Raw genomic sequence first — 14,902 nt, 5'->3', positions numbered from 1 at the left:
TTTAACAGGCATTCATCCCTATCTGTTCTTTTGGGAGACTGAGCTGTTCTGTGTCTCAAGATGATTTTTTGTATCTACAAAATAATCGAGTGCCTTAATGCATTTATGGAGTAATATGTTGACAACGTGAACTGATAGCTTCTACTTACAAGCTCATCCCTCTCCTTTGAAAAGCTTTGAGTCATTCTGAGAACTACTTTATCAAGGTTTTCAATAGCACTGCTTCCTTATGCAACTTTCTCTTCTTTCTTAATGCCACTTCTGAAATCTCCTTTCGTTCCATTTTGCTTCCTGAAAGGATACGGAATCGAAAATATCTTGTGAATTCTGTTGTGGCACATCTTTGTCTTGCAGATTGCTGGTGTGCAAGTCGCACACTGAAGGTGCTCACCTCTCTAGGCCAGTTGTCTCTGAACTCGTTTTCTGCTTGCTATCCTTTTCTAAAATGAAAAGGAAGGTGGGCCTATCTTGTTTATCTTAACTGACTTCAGACCATCGGATTCTCCATTATGACAGCCAGCTGCATGATGCTGTCCACATCTAATTCCACATTTGGTTGGTTTTGTAAGATATCTCGCAAGACATCCATCACTGTCAAGTCCAGAGAGCTGGTCTCTCTCACTGCTGACCTCTTGTTCTGCAGCGAGCTGCTCTGTTGTAACCTTATCACTTCTAATGTCTGCGGAGGGCAAGCAGAGAGCAGTCCACCATTTCCCAGTTTTGCTGTGGCAGCCAGAGAGGGTTCTTGTTACCACGCTGCTTTGCAGACAGGTCTGCCTTGCTGTCTTATTTGTTTGCTGTCTGCAATAGAGAAATCTGTAAGGGTGTCAGTGGTTGCGTGCAAAAACACAGCCAAAGGAAGTATTAGCAGTTGTTTGCTTCTGAATCACGAAGGCAGGAGGAGCCCTGGAGGAGCAGCACAGGGAATGACACATATAACACAGGGTGGAGGTTTGAAATACCTTCTGGCTGTAAGTTCTGTGCTGGGACCGATGTCGTCATTCCTACTGGAATTGGAGGAGTGTATGAACTTTCAGCATCTCACAGTGCTCAGCCAGGCGGTGCTGAGGGCTGGGACTGTCCCTTGGGTAGAGCCTCACCGCTGCTGTGTGGTGCTGTGGGCACTTGGCCGTCCCTTTTTGAAGGTCGGCTGCAGCAGAGGGGTCACTTTGTGGTGTAATGTTTTGGATAACTGAGATACCAGTCCTGAGGAAAGAATGCAGTACAAAAACAAAACCAGCAGATGGAGACTGGAATCAAACTTCTTTTTTTTTTTTCCCCACGTATTGCCGAAGGCCTCTGTAGCAGTCCATAGCACAGCCTCGAATTTGCTGTATGCCATTTCCCACCTTTATAGACTGTCAGGATGAGCAGGGGATGAAAACAGCTAACGAGCCAGTACAGGGCTGCCAGAGCTATTAGGACTGTATAAATGGATAAAAGCAGCATGCAGTCCTCTGTGGGACACTGACAGGCAGTGTATATACACATTTGCCTGTTGTTTTTTGGTGGCTGTTGGGAAAATCATGGTGCTTCAATTTCCTTTCTGTAAGATTTAATGATGCTGACTTCTCTGCAAGGGTGCTTGGGGGACGGATGGATGAAGTTGGTCATTGTATTGGAAACAAGCTAGAAATGTAATGGCTGTAGCAAGGAATCTTTAGAAGCAGTATTTGCCTTTGAAAGAAAGATTAAATGCAGAAATGTGCTGGGTACAATGGTTTGAGGCTCTCAACACTCTAAACAATTTTTCAGACAAAATTGTTAAGCTCAATTAGATGAGCTTTTGTTTTGGCATTTGAAAAACTAAACAGCAGCACCCTTCCTTCCTTAGTTCCCCAATAGAAAATAGTATACTATTCAGGGCACTGTCATGTGGCGTCTGTGTTGTAGATGTGAAGTATCTGGAGCCTCTTCTGCCCATCCCAGAGGTGTGTGTTGCCTCCTTACAGCTAGCTAAGGATACAGTCTATTTTGCAACCCACCCAAAATGGTGTAGCATTTCTTTTCAGGTGTCTCTCACTCGTTTTAAGATGGCAGATGGGTACAGGGGTGTCCCCTTAGCCATCAGTGCTGACGTACAGCATCTTGTTTTGCTCGAGGTCAGGCACTGCTAGCTGCAGGAGCAAGAAGTGGTGCATACAAATCACCGAGGGTCTCAATTCCTACATGTGTCAGAAGAGAGCCTGTGTTGCTTTAGTCTCCGTCTACCTTCTGAGCATCATCCCATACAGACAGCAGCCCTGAGGGCACGGACAAATCCCTTTGCGTCACCATGAATTAGCGGTGGAGGGAGTCATAATCTTATTGAGGAACTGCTCTGTCTGTGGAAGGAAAGCAATCGGGGCAGTGCAGAGTGGCACAGCCTGGCGCCCTGTGGTGGGCAGCTCAGCCCTGGCCCTCCACTGGGCACACCAACCTGAGAGTGGGGTTTATCTCAGCACCTTTCCTGTCTGACAGGCACAGAGCTCTGCCTGTCCTCCTCCAGAGCTCACCTGCTGGCTGTGCTGCACAAAGAGCATCGTCTGCAGCTACAGGGAGAGGCATCTCCTCTAGCAGGTGGTTGGTCATAGACATGATGTTTCCCAGGGAAATTTTCTGGGCCCAGAAACATGCTTCCACCTCATCTTATTTCAAGAACACCCAACCTGAAGCTGTTCTCTGCTGGGCTTTTTGACTTGTTGTTGAAGACGTTCAGCATCATCCAGTGACTCAGCAGGTAGTTTTCCACTCCTTTGCAGCACAGTGTACACCAGCACGGGATGTCAAGGACATTCTGCCTCAGCTCTGTTGCCTGTTTAACATCTGTGGTAATTTCAGTGTTCCAAGACAGTGTTCTTGCTCACTATAGTGCTTGCTCAGTGCTCTGTCTGAGAGTGCAGCAGCAGTGAGACCCAGTGGAGAGCTGATGAAATGAGAAGACCCTCACTGCTGGCTGTGAAAGAATACTCAGTGAAGTTTTGATATGGAGCATGAAAAAGCTCTTAGACTTGTTTTTAGTAGCCTGCCAGGAAGGGATTATGGGCTCAGCCCATCCACCTTCCCAAAATAAGGACTGAAAATGTAGCAACTTTTGTGGAGAATAAGGGTTTAACGTGAACTCAGTGAACTGAGTGGTGAATAAGAGCGTATCATATGTCTGTGAATATCTTTCAGCTTGAAACAGGTTCCTTCTATTGTGGTGCTGTGACCATTGCTTTCAGCCTGCTGCCCTCCACCCAGCCCTAGTAGGCAGCTTGGTTTGAAAGGAAAGCATGCTGGACGTGGGTGTTTGTGACACCTGAGGGAGTGCTCTCCTTTGTTTCTGGTGCTGCAAAACCATTAATAGTGGGATGCAAAATGATGGCGTCCTGACTACAGGCAAACATACAATCACAGAATGGCTTGTGTTGGAAGGGACCTCATTTAGTTCCAGCCCCCTTTCGTAGACAAGGTTGCCACCTGCTAGATCAGGCACTAGATGAGGTTGCCCTGATAGTAGCATGGAATAGTTAAAATGGATGGAAATACTTGTTCTGCTTCTGAGAAGAAAACACACTCACAAAAAAACCCCAGGCTGCTGGGGATGAGCATAGGAGAGGTCCACACAGTGCTGCTTGCTGCCCTGTGTTGTGGCTCACACACTCAGCCCCACGGCTGGGGGCTTCTTCCTGCAGGAGCTGTGGTGAGTGAGAAACGCGGCTCGTGCCCTGCTAATTGCTGTCTGCCTCAATGATCCTGCTGGAAAGACCCAGGGACGGCGGCGTGCTGGGAGATGGCTGATGTCAGCGCGATGGGCCCGTATCTGTGGCAACCAGAATAAATAAATAAAAAAAAAAAAAAGAAAGAAAGAAGAAGCGTGTGCCGGAGCAGGAGACGTACAAGCTGCCGCTCGCAAGCGCAGCTCCAGCCGAATATCTCTTAAGCCGCTTAGCACCGTCGCTCCAGTTCGTTACCTGAGGCCCTCCTGCCTGCAGGCGGCCGAGAGCATCGTGGGACGGGATCCCTGGGAGCCCCCCGTCCCTACCTGCAACCCTCCTCCGCGCGGCAGTGGTTTGTTCCGTGCATGCACAGCCCAACGCGAAGCAGGCGCTGAATTTTGGCCCCACTGCGCAAGGCCGGCGGCACCCGGCCTGCCTCCCTCCAGGCAGTGCGGAGCCCTGCTCGGTGCCCGCGGGAGGCCGGGGATGCTGGGCGTGCCGTAGCCAGCCAGAGATGGATGGAGTCGGCAGCAGCAGGACCATGTCTTACAGCAGGTGGAGTTACAACAGGTATCGTCTATCCCAATTTTTGTTGTTTTTTGGGTATTGCTCTGGCCCTACCAGGGTTATCTCCAGCTCAATGTGCTCATAGGGATGAACTGAGCAGTGTTCAGACTCGCAGAGAGGCAATCTCTGGTAGCTACGGCTCAGAACTGGCACCTGGGTGCTTCCTGTGAGTCCAAACTCCTGTTTGAGAATGGGTTGTGGCTGCACAGTGGCAGTGCCAAGCCGAGCTGCTGGGGAGACTGTGTGTGGTCTGTGCACGCAGAACTGGGCCAGGTGTAGTGCTGAGACAGGTGACATCTCTGTGCTGTGATGTGTAGCCAGATGTTCCTCCTCTCCTGGGGAACAATCCTTGCACCATCAGGTTTGATTTCAGGTGATTCACAGTGTTGACTGACAGTTCTTTGAGCTGGGTGAAAAAGAGCAAACTCGGTACTCTTCCTTTTTGTGTGTCTGTGTGTTACATCTGAAATGCAGTCAGATGCATTGTTACCATCTGACTGAATCACTACTGCAAACCACCAAAATATTCTGAAGAAATTACCTTTGGAAGTGTTTTCTGGGCTTAAACCTGTATTCAGTGCCGCCTACACTCCCTGGTGTGGGGGTTTATGGCTCATGCATCTATCCAGAGAGTTGCACTTGTTTTCTGTGTGTTGCCTCAGCAGAAATATGTATGGATTTCAGCCTCCAGCATGGTTTATTAGCAGCTAGTTTCCAGCTTATAAAAACGTTCACAATAAATCCAAGGCACGCAAACTGATGGCTGCATAATACGTATTTCTTTTTCAGCTGGCTGTGCTGGGAGGCTGAGGAATGAGTTGTTGCTTTTCCTGACAGCCTTCCCTTGCTGAAAAAACACTGCAAAGTTGTTCTCGCACATTGACACTGTCCTCCCACACCCTGCTCATGCCCAGGCCCATGACAGGAGGAGGCAGTAACTCTTTTCTTTATCTGAACCCTGATTGCTGGTGTTTGTGATCGGATCACAATCACTGCCCCATCTTTGACTTCACTAAAGAGGGACAGAGCTGGGGGGGGGGATCCTTCTGTTGGCAGAAACACCCTTTGGTAGTAGTGAGCATTGGTTGTGATTGAATAACTTCTAGAAACTCTCTTTTCTTAGACTTGCTTCTGTTTTTCTTGATGTTACAACACATTGGTTTCAGGCTGGGAGGATGATGTGCTGATTATCCCTGTAGACCTTTGTGGGATGGGAGGGGGGACTGCTACAATGGCAGTACTGTCACCAGCAGCCACAATATGTCACATCTGTTCCAGGGGCAGTTGGTTTGTGGCAAGGCATTTCAGGATTCTCCAACAATGACTGGGCCCAAAGCTCAGGCAATGGGCAGAAGTGCATTGCTGTTGTGTAAGAGGTGGGCTCCTGTAAGCACAACACATGGTTGTGTGGTTGGTACTGCCAGACCTCCTGGTGTCCTGGTCAGGCAGGCAGTCTGGGCAATGACCTGTTAGTGCTGAGAACTGCAGTTCTAGTTACAATCATTAAGTTGAAAAAGATCTCTAAGGCCATGTAGTCCAGATGCCCAACTACCATCATACTGCCCATTAAACCATACCCCAAAGCACTACATCTCCATGTTTCTGGAACCCATCCAGCGATGGTGACTCAAGCACCTCCTTGGGCAGCCCATTCCAATGCCTGGCCACTCTTTCAGAGAGAAAATTCATGCAGTTAATTGTACTGAATGAAGAGAGATGCACAAACAATTAGCAGAGACCAGATAAAAAAAAATCACCTCAAGTGCTATTTTCAGTATAGGAAAGTTGTTGGATTTTTTTTTTTTGTTTGTTTTCATTCTTATTGTTATTCCAACCCCTAAAGCTATATTAGCATGAATGTAAAAGAGAAACAGGTACAGCACAAAAATGCTCCTTATCAGTGAGTATGGCATCCCCACAATCTCACTGTTGGCTTCCTAAAGGCCAATCTTGCATTAGGCATAACGTGAGGTCTGTGCCTTCCTTCCATGTCAGTGCTGTGATTATTTCCTCATCACTCTGAATCCCTAGAGCCAAAAGCAGGGACAAGGCAGCAATATGGGCAAAAACTGTGGATGTTTCAAAGTGCTGGAAGCACTCAGGACTCCTCATGGCATTTCTCATTGGAGTGAGTGTAGGGCCTGGTGGTTTCTGTGTCTTGGCTGGAGACTGGAGGAGCTGCATCGAGTCTTACATCAAGGGCTCATCCTTTCCACCTGTCCTCCTTTTATGTCTTGGTTTGAGCTGCAATTTCTTCCCTCCTTTCTTATGTTTCTTCACAAGATCAACGCGTTCACAGCCTTTCTCCTCTATCTATTTTGTTTCATTTCCATATTCACTTTCTATTTTTATTCCTGCATCCATAGTAGAGTAACAAATCATCTCGTTGTGATTAATGGAGGTTTTCTCCACTAGCAATTGGAAGTACCTTTTAGTAAGCTTACTCCTGGGATGTTTCAACTCTTGAAGGCAGCTGAAGACTCATTTCCATTAATCTTTCTTTGCTCTATCCTGGATATCAGCATTGATCATGGCTCCCTTTTGAAGCTGCTATTTCTGTTCTGCCTATTTTTACCTTGTGTTGAAAAGCTGTGACTGTGTGTTTAGGCCATGGTGTTGAAGGGTTTCAATCTTAGATCTAATTTTTCAGGGCTTTCAACTCCTCTACCTTGATCTTTTCTGGGACACGCTGTTCTCAAGGAGTAAATAGGAGATGTTCTATGAACTCCCATTCAAAAAGGCTTTCTTAAGGAAACTGTAATTCTTCTTTGATGTATCATGTCTGAAATCAGGAAACAGGTATGCTTCTTACCTCCCTAAGCCTGCAGTAGTGAGCGTGCTTTGACTACATGGAAGGAGCTCTACTTGCTGCAGAGCCAGCTCAAGCCTCATCCACTGACCTGCTCACAGAATCTGGAGCTACTAGGTGTCCTGAACTGCTCTTGTCACTTTCTATGCCTGCTCTTATGAGAAGGTAGCACATTTCTTAGAAGTTACATAGCATCCCTTTCTACACAGTTTCCAGTACTGCTGCTCCTACATCAAAGCCTGACTGTAGCTCTGTTTCCAGTCCCCATGGATCTTCAGGTCTTCTCAGGACCTAAATACAGCAAGAATTTGTGTACTTGGAGAGGAAGCTCAGTCCTTTCCCATGAATGAAGCAGGATTTGGCACCCAGTGGGTGAATGCTTGATATTTCCTTATCTTGAACACCACCACCCTTTTCTCCTCTGCCATCTGTGTTCATACAGGTTTGCTGGAAATCTGGGTCATTTTTTAGTTGGCTTTTTTTCTTTTTTTTTTTTTTCCCTCTCTTCCACAATACAGTGTCATAATATCAATTGCATAGGAGAGCCTAGAGCTGGGAAATTTATTTTCATCCACAAGTCAAAACACTATGAAGGATTTGCAGGTGTGTTCGCACACATCCTTCTTGGGTTGGATACTAGGAAAAAATGTATTCTTAGAAAGAGTTGTAATACATTGGAATGGGCTACCCAGGAAGGTGGTGGAGTCATCGCTTCTGGAGGTGCTCAAGAACCTTGCAGATGTGGCACTGAGGGGTATGGGTTAGTGGACATGATGGGGGTGGTTGGCAAAGTAGATGCAGGAACCTGCACCCTGATGGAGGACAGGCACAGGCTGTGGGTGGCATGGAGGAGTACACAGATGGCTTCTGTTTGCAGAGAAGAAGCTGGAGTTGTTCCTCCTGAACCTTGGCCTGAAAGATGTTATTAATAACCATTTCAACCAATTGTAAGGGCAATCTGATTGGAGGATGTTTGCTCAGGTACACGCTACAGCTGGTTTGCTAAGTAAGCAGAAATGAAAAGGGACAAGTAGCACTGGAGAGGGAGGGGGCAACAGGAGGTTATCTTTCGCTATGATAGAGGAGGAAAGGAGCAGACTCTAAAGAAAAGGAGGACTTCTAAGCTTTTTCAGGACAAATAAATGGCTGAGGAAAAAAAAATGTTATCCAAATGTTTCATGCAGCAGAGAAATATATGTATCATCTGGGGAAAGCGGAAAATGCTGAAGGCACAGGGAATAAATGTGTAGTATGTAAAGGAGCGTGATCTTGGGATTTCCAACTGAAAGAGCAGAGTGTTGAACTGGAGCTGTGGTGCATGTGGTGAAGCCAGTGGTTAGCAGAACAGATCAGTAGGAGAATGTTAAGGAGGAAGAGAAAAATCTCTGGGAGGTGATGGAAGCTGATAGATTTTGAGAGGGGGGGAAATATTTAATTTTATAGCTGGTAACCTTAAGCTGGGAGCTTTAAAGAAAAAAACTAGATAGTCGTGTATAAAATTCTTGTGTGTGTTTTTTTTTCTTTCCCCCTGAAGATTTTATTTCACTAAAGCCTTCAAAATATCCTTATGCTAGTTGATACATACAGATAACATACTGATAAGTGCATAATATGTACCTATTCAATGAAGAATCATGTGAACTTTCACATCTCCCTATATATTTAGTGATAGTACTGGTATCAAGACAGAAATGTATTTTGGTCCCTCTGTTTTGGCAGCCTTGCAGGAACTTTCAAGTTGGAACTATTTTTAAAAAGCAGTGCTATGGAAATGAATGTTTTACTTTCTTTGTGAAGTCATGGGGTAAGTGGTATGATCTCCACATTGGAACAGTAAAGGGCAATGCAGCAAACTGCCTCAGCTTCAGGCTGACAGCCTGTTTCCTTCCTGTTTGGAGAGTTCATTAGCAAGCTCTCATTAACAAATTCAGTGATGATTTCTAGTAGAAGATGGAGAGAAAAAGTAGAAACAAAATGAATGTATATTTTTACAACATTTGTAGGCTTCTATAAAACCTCCCATGTTTCTTTCAATTATATGCTTAAAACCTGTATTGAGGATTTTTCTTGAGCCATGAAGATGACTCCAGCGTTTCCTCAGGGTAATAAGGGCAATAGGAAATCATAAATAAAGGGTGAGTGCTATGTGAAATGCCATAAGAAGCATTGCTTTGGTATCATTTGGTAGATCTTATTCCTTCTCCTTCACTCTTTTTGTGTGTTCTGCAAGAGTGCTTTCTGTTACCACAACGAAGATATAAGGCAAGAAAAAAAAAAAAAACAGTCCTATAGCAGAAATTATTATAACTTTTTCTAAGAAGTGGAGAATGTGGTTGGGAAAGGGAAAAGCTATGATGTGTGCTGTATTAGGAGTTACATTGATAGTAGCTCAGAATTATGAGTTTTTGAACACTGAAGCAGAGAGGAAATAAATAGGTCCATGCAGAACTCGGTGATTATGTTACAGGGTCAATGAGACACAGAACATAAGGCCAATGAGCATCTTCACACAGCTTTTTCTGATGCACTATAGATGAGGAAAGAATTCTGCAGTTTAAATTACAAGGAAAGGAATAAGAGGTAGACCATTACCTTTGTTTGTTTTGAATGCCTACTTAGACTCAGTCCTGTTTTCACAGAGCTTATGGACAATCCTTCAAAATATATTTATTGAAGTTATATTTTGTCCAAATGAAAATTCTGTCCAAAAGTCCTATTGAAACATTTTCTGTGGAGACTCTTGAGGTATCAAAGCCAAATTCTGCAGTGCTTCGTTGGGCTTTATATGTATGATCATGCAGGTTGTTTGATAGAGCTGTCACCTAGAATTCCACCAGAGGACAGGGAACTTGCATGGCCACTCTTGGTCTTCTGTGGCAGGGATGGAAGTCAAGGTGCTTCCTGGATAGCTGGGGCTGCTCTGCTTCTCTGACAGTCTATGCCGAGAAGCTCCAGATCCTAGTAGTAAATCTCCATTTCTACTTTATCCCTCTCTTGATTTTCAAGTAATTAGTGTTTTATTGTTTGTTTTTTGTTTTTTTTTTCCATGTGAAGTATAACTGAAGAACAACTGTAAGGGCCTTCCCAGGTCAAATTTGCTGCTTTAAGATAACTTAATGAAACTTGGATTTCACAAGGGGATCAAACAGTTCCGATCTGATTTTCAGAATTTAGCTATCTGTATAATTAAACAGTGCATTCAGATCTGAACTAATTTTCTGGAAGGCACAGATAAACTTAAAGGAGGAAATAAGGAGAATGACCGGTAGGCAAATCGGCATCTATTGATTATTAAGCTGCTGCTCAGTCTCACTTCCAAGCTTGGTTTTTATGTGTGTGCAAAGCACTGTTAGCTACCAAGAATGACGTGTGGTCAGTGGATTTAGATGGTTTTAATTAGCTCTAAGTGAATCTCAGAAAAGCAAATAGCTTGCTCAATACAGATTTCTGAAGGTAAAGTCCTCAAAATAATAAAGAGTTCACAGTCTTGTCTTGGTAGAGATGAGTGAGTAATGGGTAAATACTGAGATGGAGTTGAGCAGCAGTGGCACTGGATCTGGACCCCAATATATGGTGTGAAAAAAGGCTTGTAAGATATTCAGGGTGGCTGCTTGCCTGGCATGCTTGAAATGGCCCTGGATTTTAATCCAGACTACAGCAGATGTATGATTTGTACTGAAAAGTGTATTTTTGCCCTGACCTTGGGGGAAGGCTGTGGTTTGCTTCCCAATTGTACTCTTCAGCAGACATAGACATACTATCACCTCTTTCCAATAACCACATATCTGCCCTCTGAACTTTCTCTCCTTTTGTCCTGAGTGCACGGCACGTAAGCTACATTTTCCCTCTTGCATGTCTTATTTTTCTTCTCTTCTACCTAGCAACCTCTTAAATGTATTAATTAATGGGGATTTTGAAATTCAATTTGGGCCACTGACGTGGAAAGTGCAGGAGCCGGTCTGGGCTATGAACCCCAGCTGAGGCCAAAGCCTGTTTAAGTCCCTCCTTAGAACCCTTCTGTTCTGCTACTAATCACTATAAGAGGATTACCTTGAAGCAAGGGATGTTGGATACTACTGTCAAAGATGTTCATATCAGTCGCTGGGCTATTTTCATTCATGTGTTTGCAAATATTAAAATGATTTAAAGAAGCACACCAGGTGAACTGCATCAAATCAATATAGTCTTCCTTAGATTATATCTACCAAGAAAAGAAACTGTGGACTAAAAAACAAGACCTGGCCTTAAACTGGAGCTGAGTTGATGTTCCAGAATTGCTAAAAACCGGAGCTTTTGCTCCCATTGTCCTCTTGTGTTTGGAGAAGTATTTTATTGTACAGATGTTATTTGCTTCCTCATATGAAAAATAAGCAACCATAGTATTATACTGCACCTTTTTTTTGCTGTCTGAATTGTACTATCTGTGAAGATGCATTGCTTTCATGGTCTCCTGATGCAAGGAACAACAGCTAAATTTCTGTTCATGATTTCTGGAGCTTCAAGAGCAGAGCTTCAACCTGATGACAGGGATTATTAAATAAATCATCTCAAATATGGTATCATTAAATGCAAATACTCCGCCTCTTGCTTGGAAAGCAAGGTGGGAAGGCAGAGATATTCTCCAAGTATGTATCATCTCCCTGGCCATCAGCTATGGGCTGCCTGTAGGGCAAAGTGAAACACCAGCAGCGCTGTGCTGCAGTGGAAATTTGTCTAGCAAGAATCTTCCTAGGCAGGCTGGGGCTGAGATTGTCCAGAGTGAACACGATTGTCCCTCTGCATGCAATTGAAGCTTAGATGTGGTGACCAAACCCCGTTTTCTTCAGTATAGCATCCTTACCAATGTGTCATCTGTATATAGCATCTGTTCACTGAAAAGTTTATATGGACTAATTGGTTGTTTTAAAATGAAGTTAGGGTAAAGTGTCTGGAAAACCAGAAGCATTTGTTCTTCTTATCTGCTGCAGTGATGTTTTTCTGTTGCGCTGACTGTGGTGTAGTTATGCTAACACAATGCCAATAAGACGCTGAATTAAAAGCCAAATGTAAGAATGGTGTATGCATGGGGCATTAGAGGAAGCCATGCATTTATCTTTGACTCAGCTTAAGCTTCCTGCGTTGACAACTGTCTTTCTGGTAAAAATGCCTCTTTCATTTAGCTTGCAGCCTGTTACTCTGTGGGACTGTTTATGTGATTGGAAATATGAGCCCAACTCCCTCTTCTGTGAATTTTATGCATCTTGCAAAGCACAACATTGCAAAGACGATTATTTTGTATCTTCCCTTCTTTTTTTTTTTTTTTGTATCTTACCTCCTTAGATGGTTGTTTTGTCTGGACTTTGTCCCAAAGAACAGCTGCTATGATTTTTGTGCTTTTGTTATTTCGAAGTGTTGAACAGCACAGAAGAGCCTCCAGTAGGGATATGATGCTCCAGCAGAGACATTTGCAGGTCTTACCGTGTGATTGTGTGGCCCTGGGCAGCCTGGTCTGGCAGCTGGCAACCCTGAACATAGCAGGGGGGTTTAAACTAGATAGTCATTATGTTCCTTTTCAACCCAGGCCACTCCATGATTCTTGATTTTATGATGGCTTATTTTATACAGCCACCCCTTCTGAATTTACCATTTTTTTTAATTTTTTTTTTTTTTTTTTCCTTTTATCTTGGTCATGATGTAGCTTGTATAGGTAGTTGGAAAGGAAGTGTAGGTGACTTAGATGAGAATAGGCAGGAGACAGAGGGGGTGATACAACTCATTACATAGCAGAGAACAGTATAGGAGGCCTTTTATAATCCCTCTCTGAAGCATCAAAGATTCAGGCTTTTTTAATGTGATGTAGATATCATGAGAAAAGTATTCTAATTTTACCCGGCTTCTGTCCATGTGTACCACCAGCATCTATCTGCGGAAGATACGGCAGGTCTGTAAGTTATTTCATTTTATTAAGTTCGAGATAATTGAAAAATCCATCCCTATACAATGAAACATTCAAGTAAGTACTAAAATTTCACTGTCTGTGACACAGTGATGCCGTGCTTAAATGCTTGTTCAGCTCAGTTAAGATTCACCTTTGCTTGAACTTCATGCACAACTTTGTGCTTTTCCATTCAGCTCTGCTGGAAAAGGTGAGAGAAGAGCAAAGGTTCCAGGGGGACATCTCACCACAGCTTTACTGATTCATTTAGATTCAGGCTGACATTTAATTGCAGCTTCCAACTTCCCACCTTGGCCCCAGATATGCTTATGAGCGCTGGAGGCTCCAATTCATGGAAACTTCTGGCAAGCACCTGAGGCCATCCCTAATTGTATCTGTAATATCTTTCGTAAATTAGAGAATGATGACAAGCTTTAAGCTTTTCCCCCTTAGTGAAAAGGGGATGGAAATAAGAACAAAAAAAGGAGAGTACTAAAAAAACGCATGAATAGAAATGAATATGATGACTATACAATTGTATAACTTTCTATTTGGCTTTCCTTGAACATAAATCAGGTTATATCACATCTAATAGGTTTCCACAGTTTGGATTTGGAATTGTCAAAAGCCACAGTGGCGGTTGGCTTTATATACAGTACATTTGTTATCTCCCTTACTTGCAGGACTCATGGTGGTAAAGCATTACTGCTCTGGGGAAGATGGTGAGGAACAGAAATAGCGATTTAACTGCAATTCAAATAACAATTGACCAATTTTTGTTATCTAGACACTCTTTGAGCTGTTATGTCCTGAATTCATGCTCCAACCCACGGATTCAGAAAGAAAAATACTCTCATAATGTGAAACAGAACATTGCTGAAGAGACAAGAAGTGTTATTCTATTTTAGGGACTTCTGTTGATGATGTTGCTCTCCATCTTAGTCTTGCAGTACATACTGAAGAGCCTGTGGTGTGCTGCTGACAGGCCTTGGGCTCTGATCACACCCTCTGCTAAGTTTATATAGGTCTGTGTGTTTATTCTGGGGGGTTTTTAACCACTGTTAGCTGTAGGGACTAAACTTTATGCCTTGTCTCTTCACTGCAGCTATGCTCCACTGCTTGCAGCACAATTCAAACTGTGGGTGCAGGTACCTGCGCGGGGAACTCGTCCTGCCTGAGCACCTCAGTGCAGTTCATCACCCTCCAGTGGGGGGGGGGATAGAAGCTGAGAACAGGCTGAACTCCTTTGAGGTGAAGGAGATGCCTGCTGGTGGTCATGAGTGTGCAGCCTGCATCTTGCCCTGTTTGCCCAACCTCCCCCTTTGGAGGAATACAAGGATGAGTCAAAGAAGCAGCAGGGAAATTATGGCTGTGTTGCCTGAAGGTGATTCAATGACAGTTTGGTTTCCAGTTGACTGATGTTTTTCATCAGAAGTGGTGTTGACTGACAAAAAAAAATCCACTTATGGCTCTGTAGCTTCTTGCTACAAAGCAGGCAGAAGGGATGCTATGGCAAACACAGCAAACAAGTAAAGCCTGGGAGATGCTTGTCTCAGGAGAAGATTTGTCAGCATGTACGAGAGTAAATAAAAACAAGAAGGCCTCTATAAGTTGAAATCAAGCCAGTCTACAGAGCATTAATGGTGTTTGCTGCTAATTGCTCCTGGGAGAGTGCCTGTTCAGGAAATCCCAAGGAGCATCTCATGTGCTGCCAGCAGAGAAGGACTGGGGGAGGATGGTAGTGCCTAAAAGGAGAACAGCAGAGCTCTGTGGAGAGGTGACCAGCCCTGTGCAGGGCTGGGGAGAAACAGGCAGTGATGGCTGAGCAGGCAGCGGAGTCTGGGCTATTCCTAGCCTCTCTGCTTTAATGACTTGTTGAAATGCTGCTGAGAGGAGGGAGCCTGGATTCTTCTCTTCTGATACTGAGAGCAG

The 14,902-nt window shown here is 44.2% G+C and overlaps 1 protein-coding gene across 3 annotated transcripts in view; it reads left to right on the top strand.

Moving 5' to 3' along the window:
- The first annotated feature begins 3,855 nt into the window (after window positions 1–3,855).
- The window catches only part of TUB (TUB bipartite transcription factor), a 112,515-nt gene continuing 101,468 nt past the window's right edge, over window positions 3,856–14,902 (top strand). For 2 of the 3 annotated variants that reach the window (XM_015864098.2, XM_015864097.2), the window contains exon 1: window positions 3,858–4,250. In XM_015864098.2, coding sequence (XP_015719584.1) covers window positions 4,195–4,250 — 56 coding nt within the window. In that variant the 5' untranslated portion in view covers window positions 3,858–4,194. Of the gene's footprint in view, window positions 4,251–14,902 lie in introns of all 3 variants that reach the window. The other variant, XM_015864096.2, reaches the window with a different exon arrangement.

This window comes from Coturnix japonica, chromosome 5 (genome assembly GCF_001577835.2).
Source record: "Coturnix japonica isolate 7356 chromosome 5, Coturnix japonica 2.1, whole genome shotgun sequence".
Lineage (NCBI taxonomy): Eukaryota > Metazoa > Chordata > Aves > Galliformes > Phasianidae > Coturnix > Coturnix japonica.
This window is presented reverse-complemented; position numbering and strand designations above follow the sequence as displayed.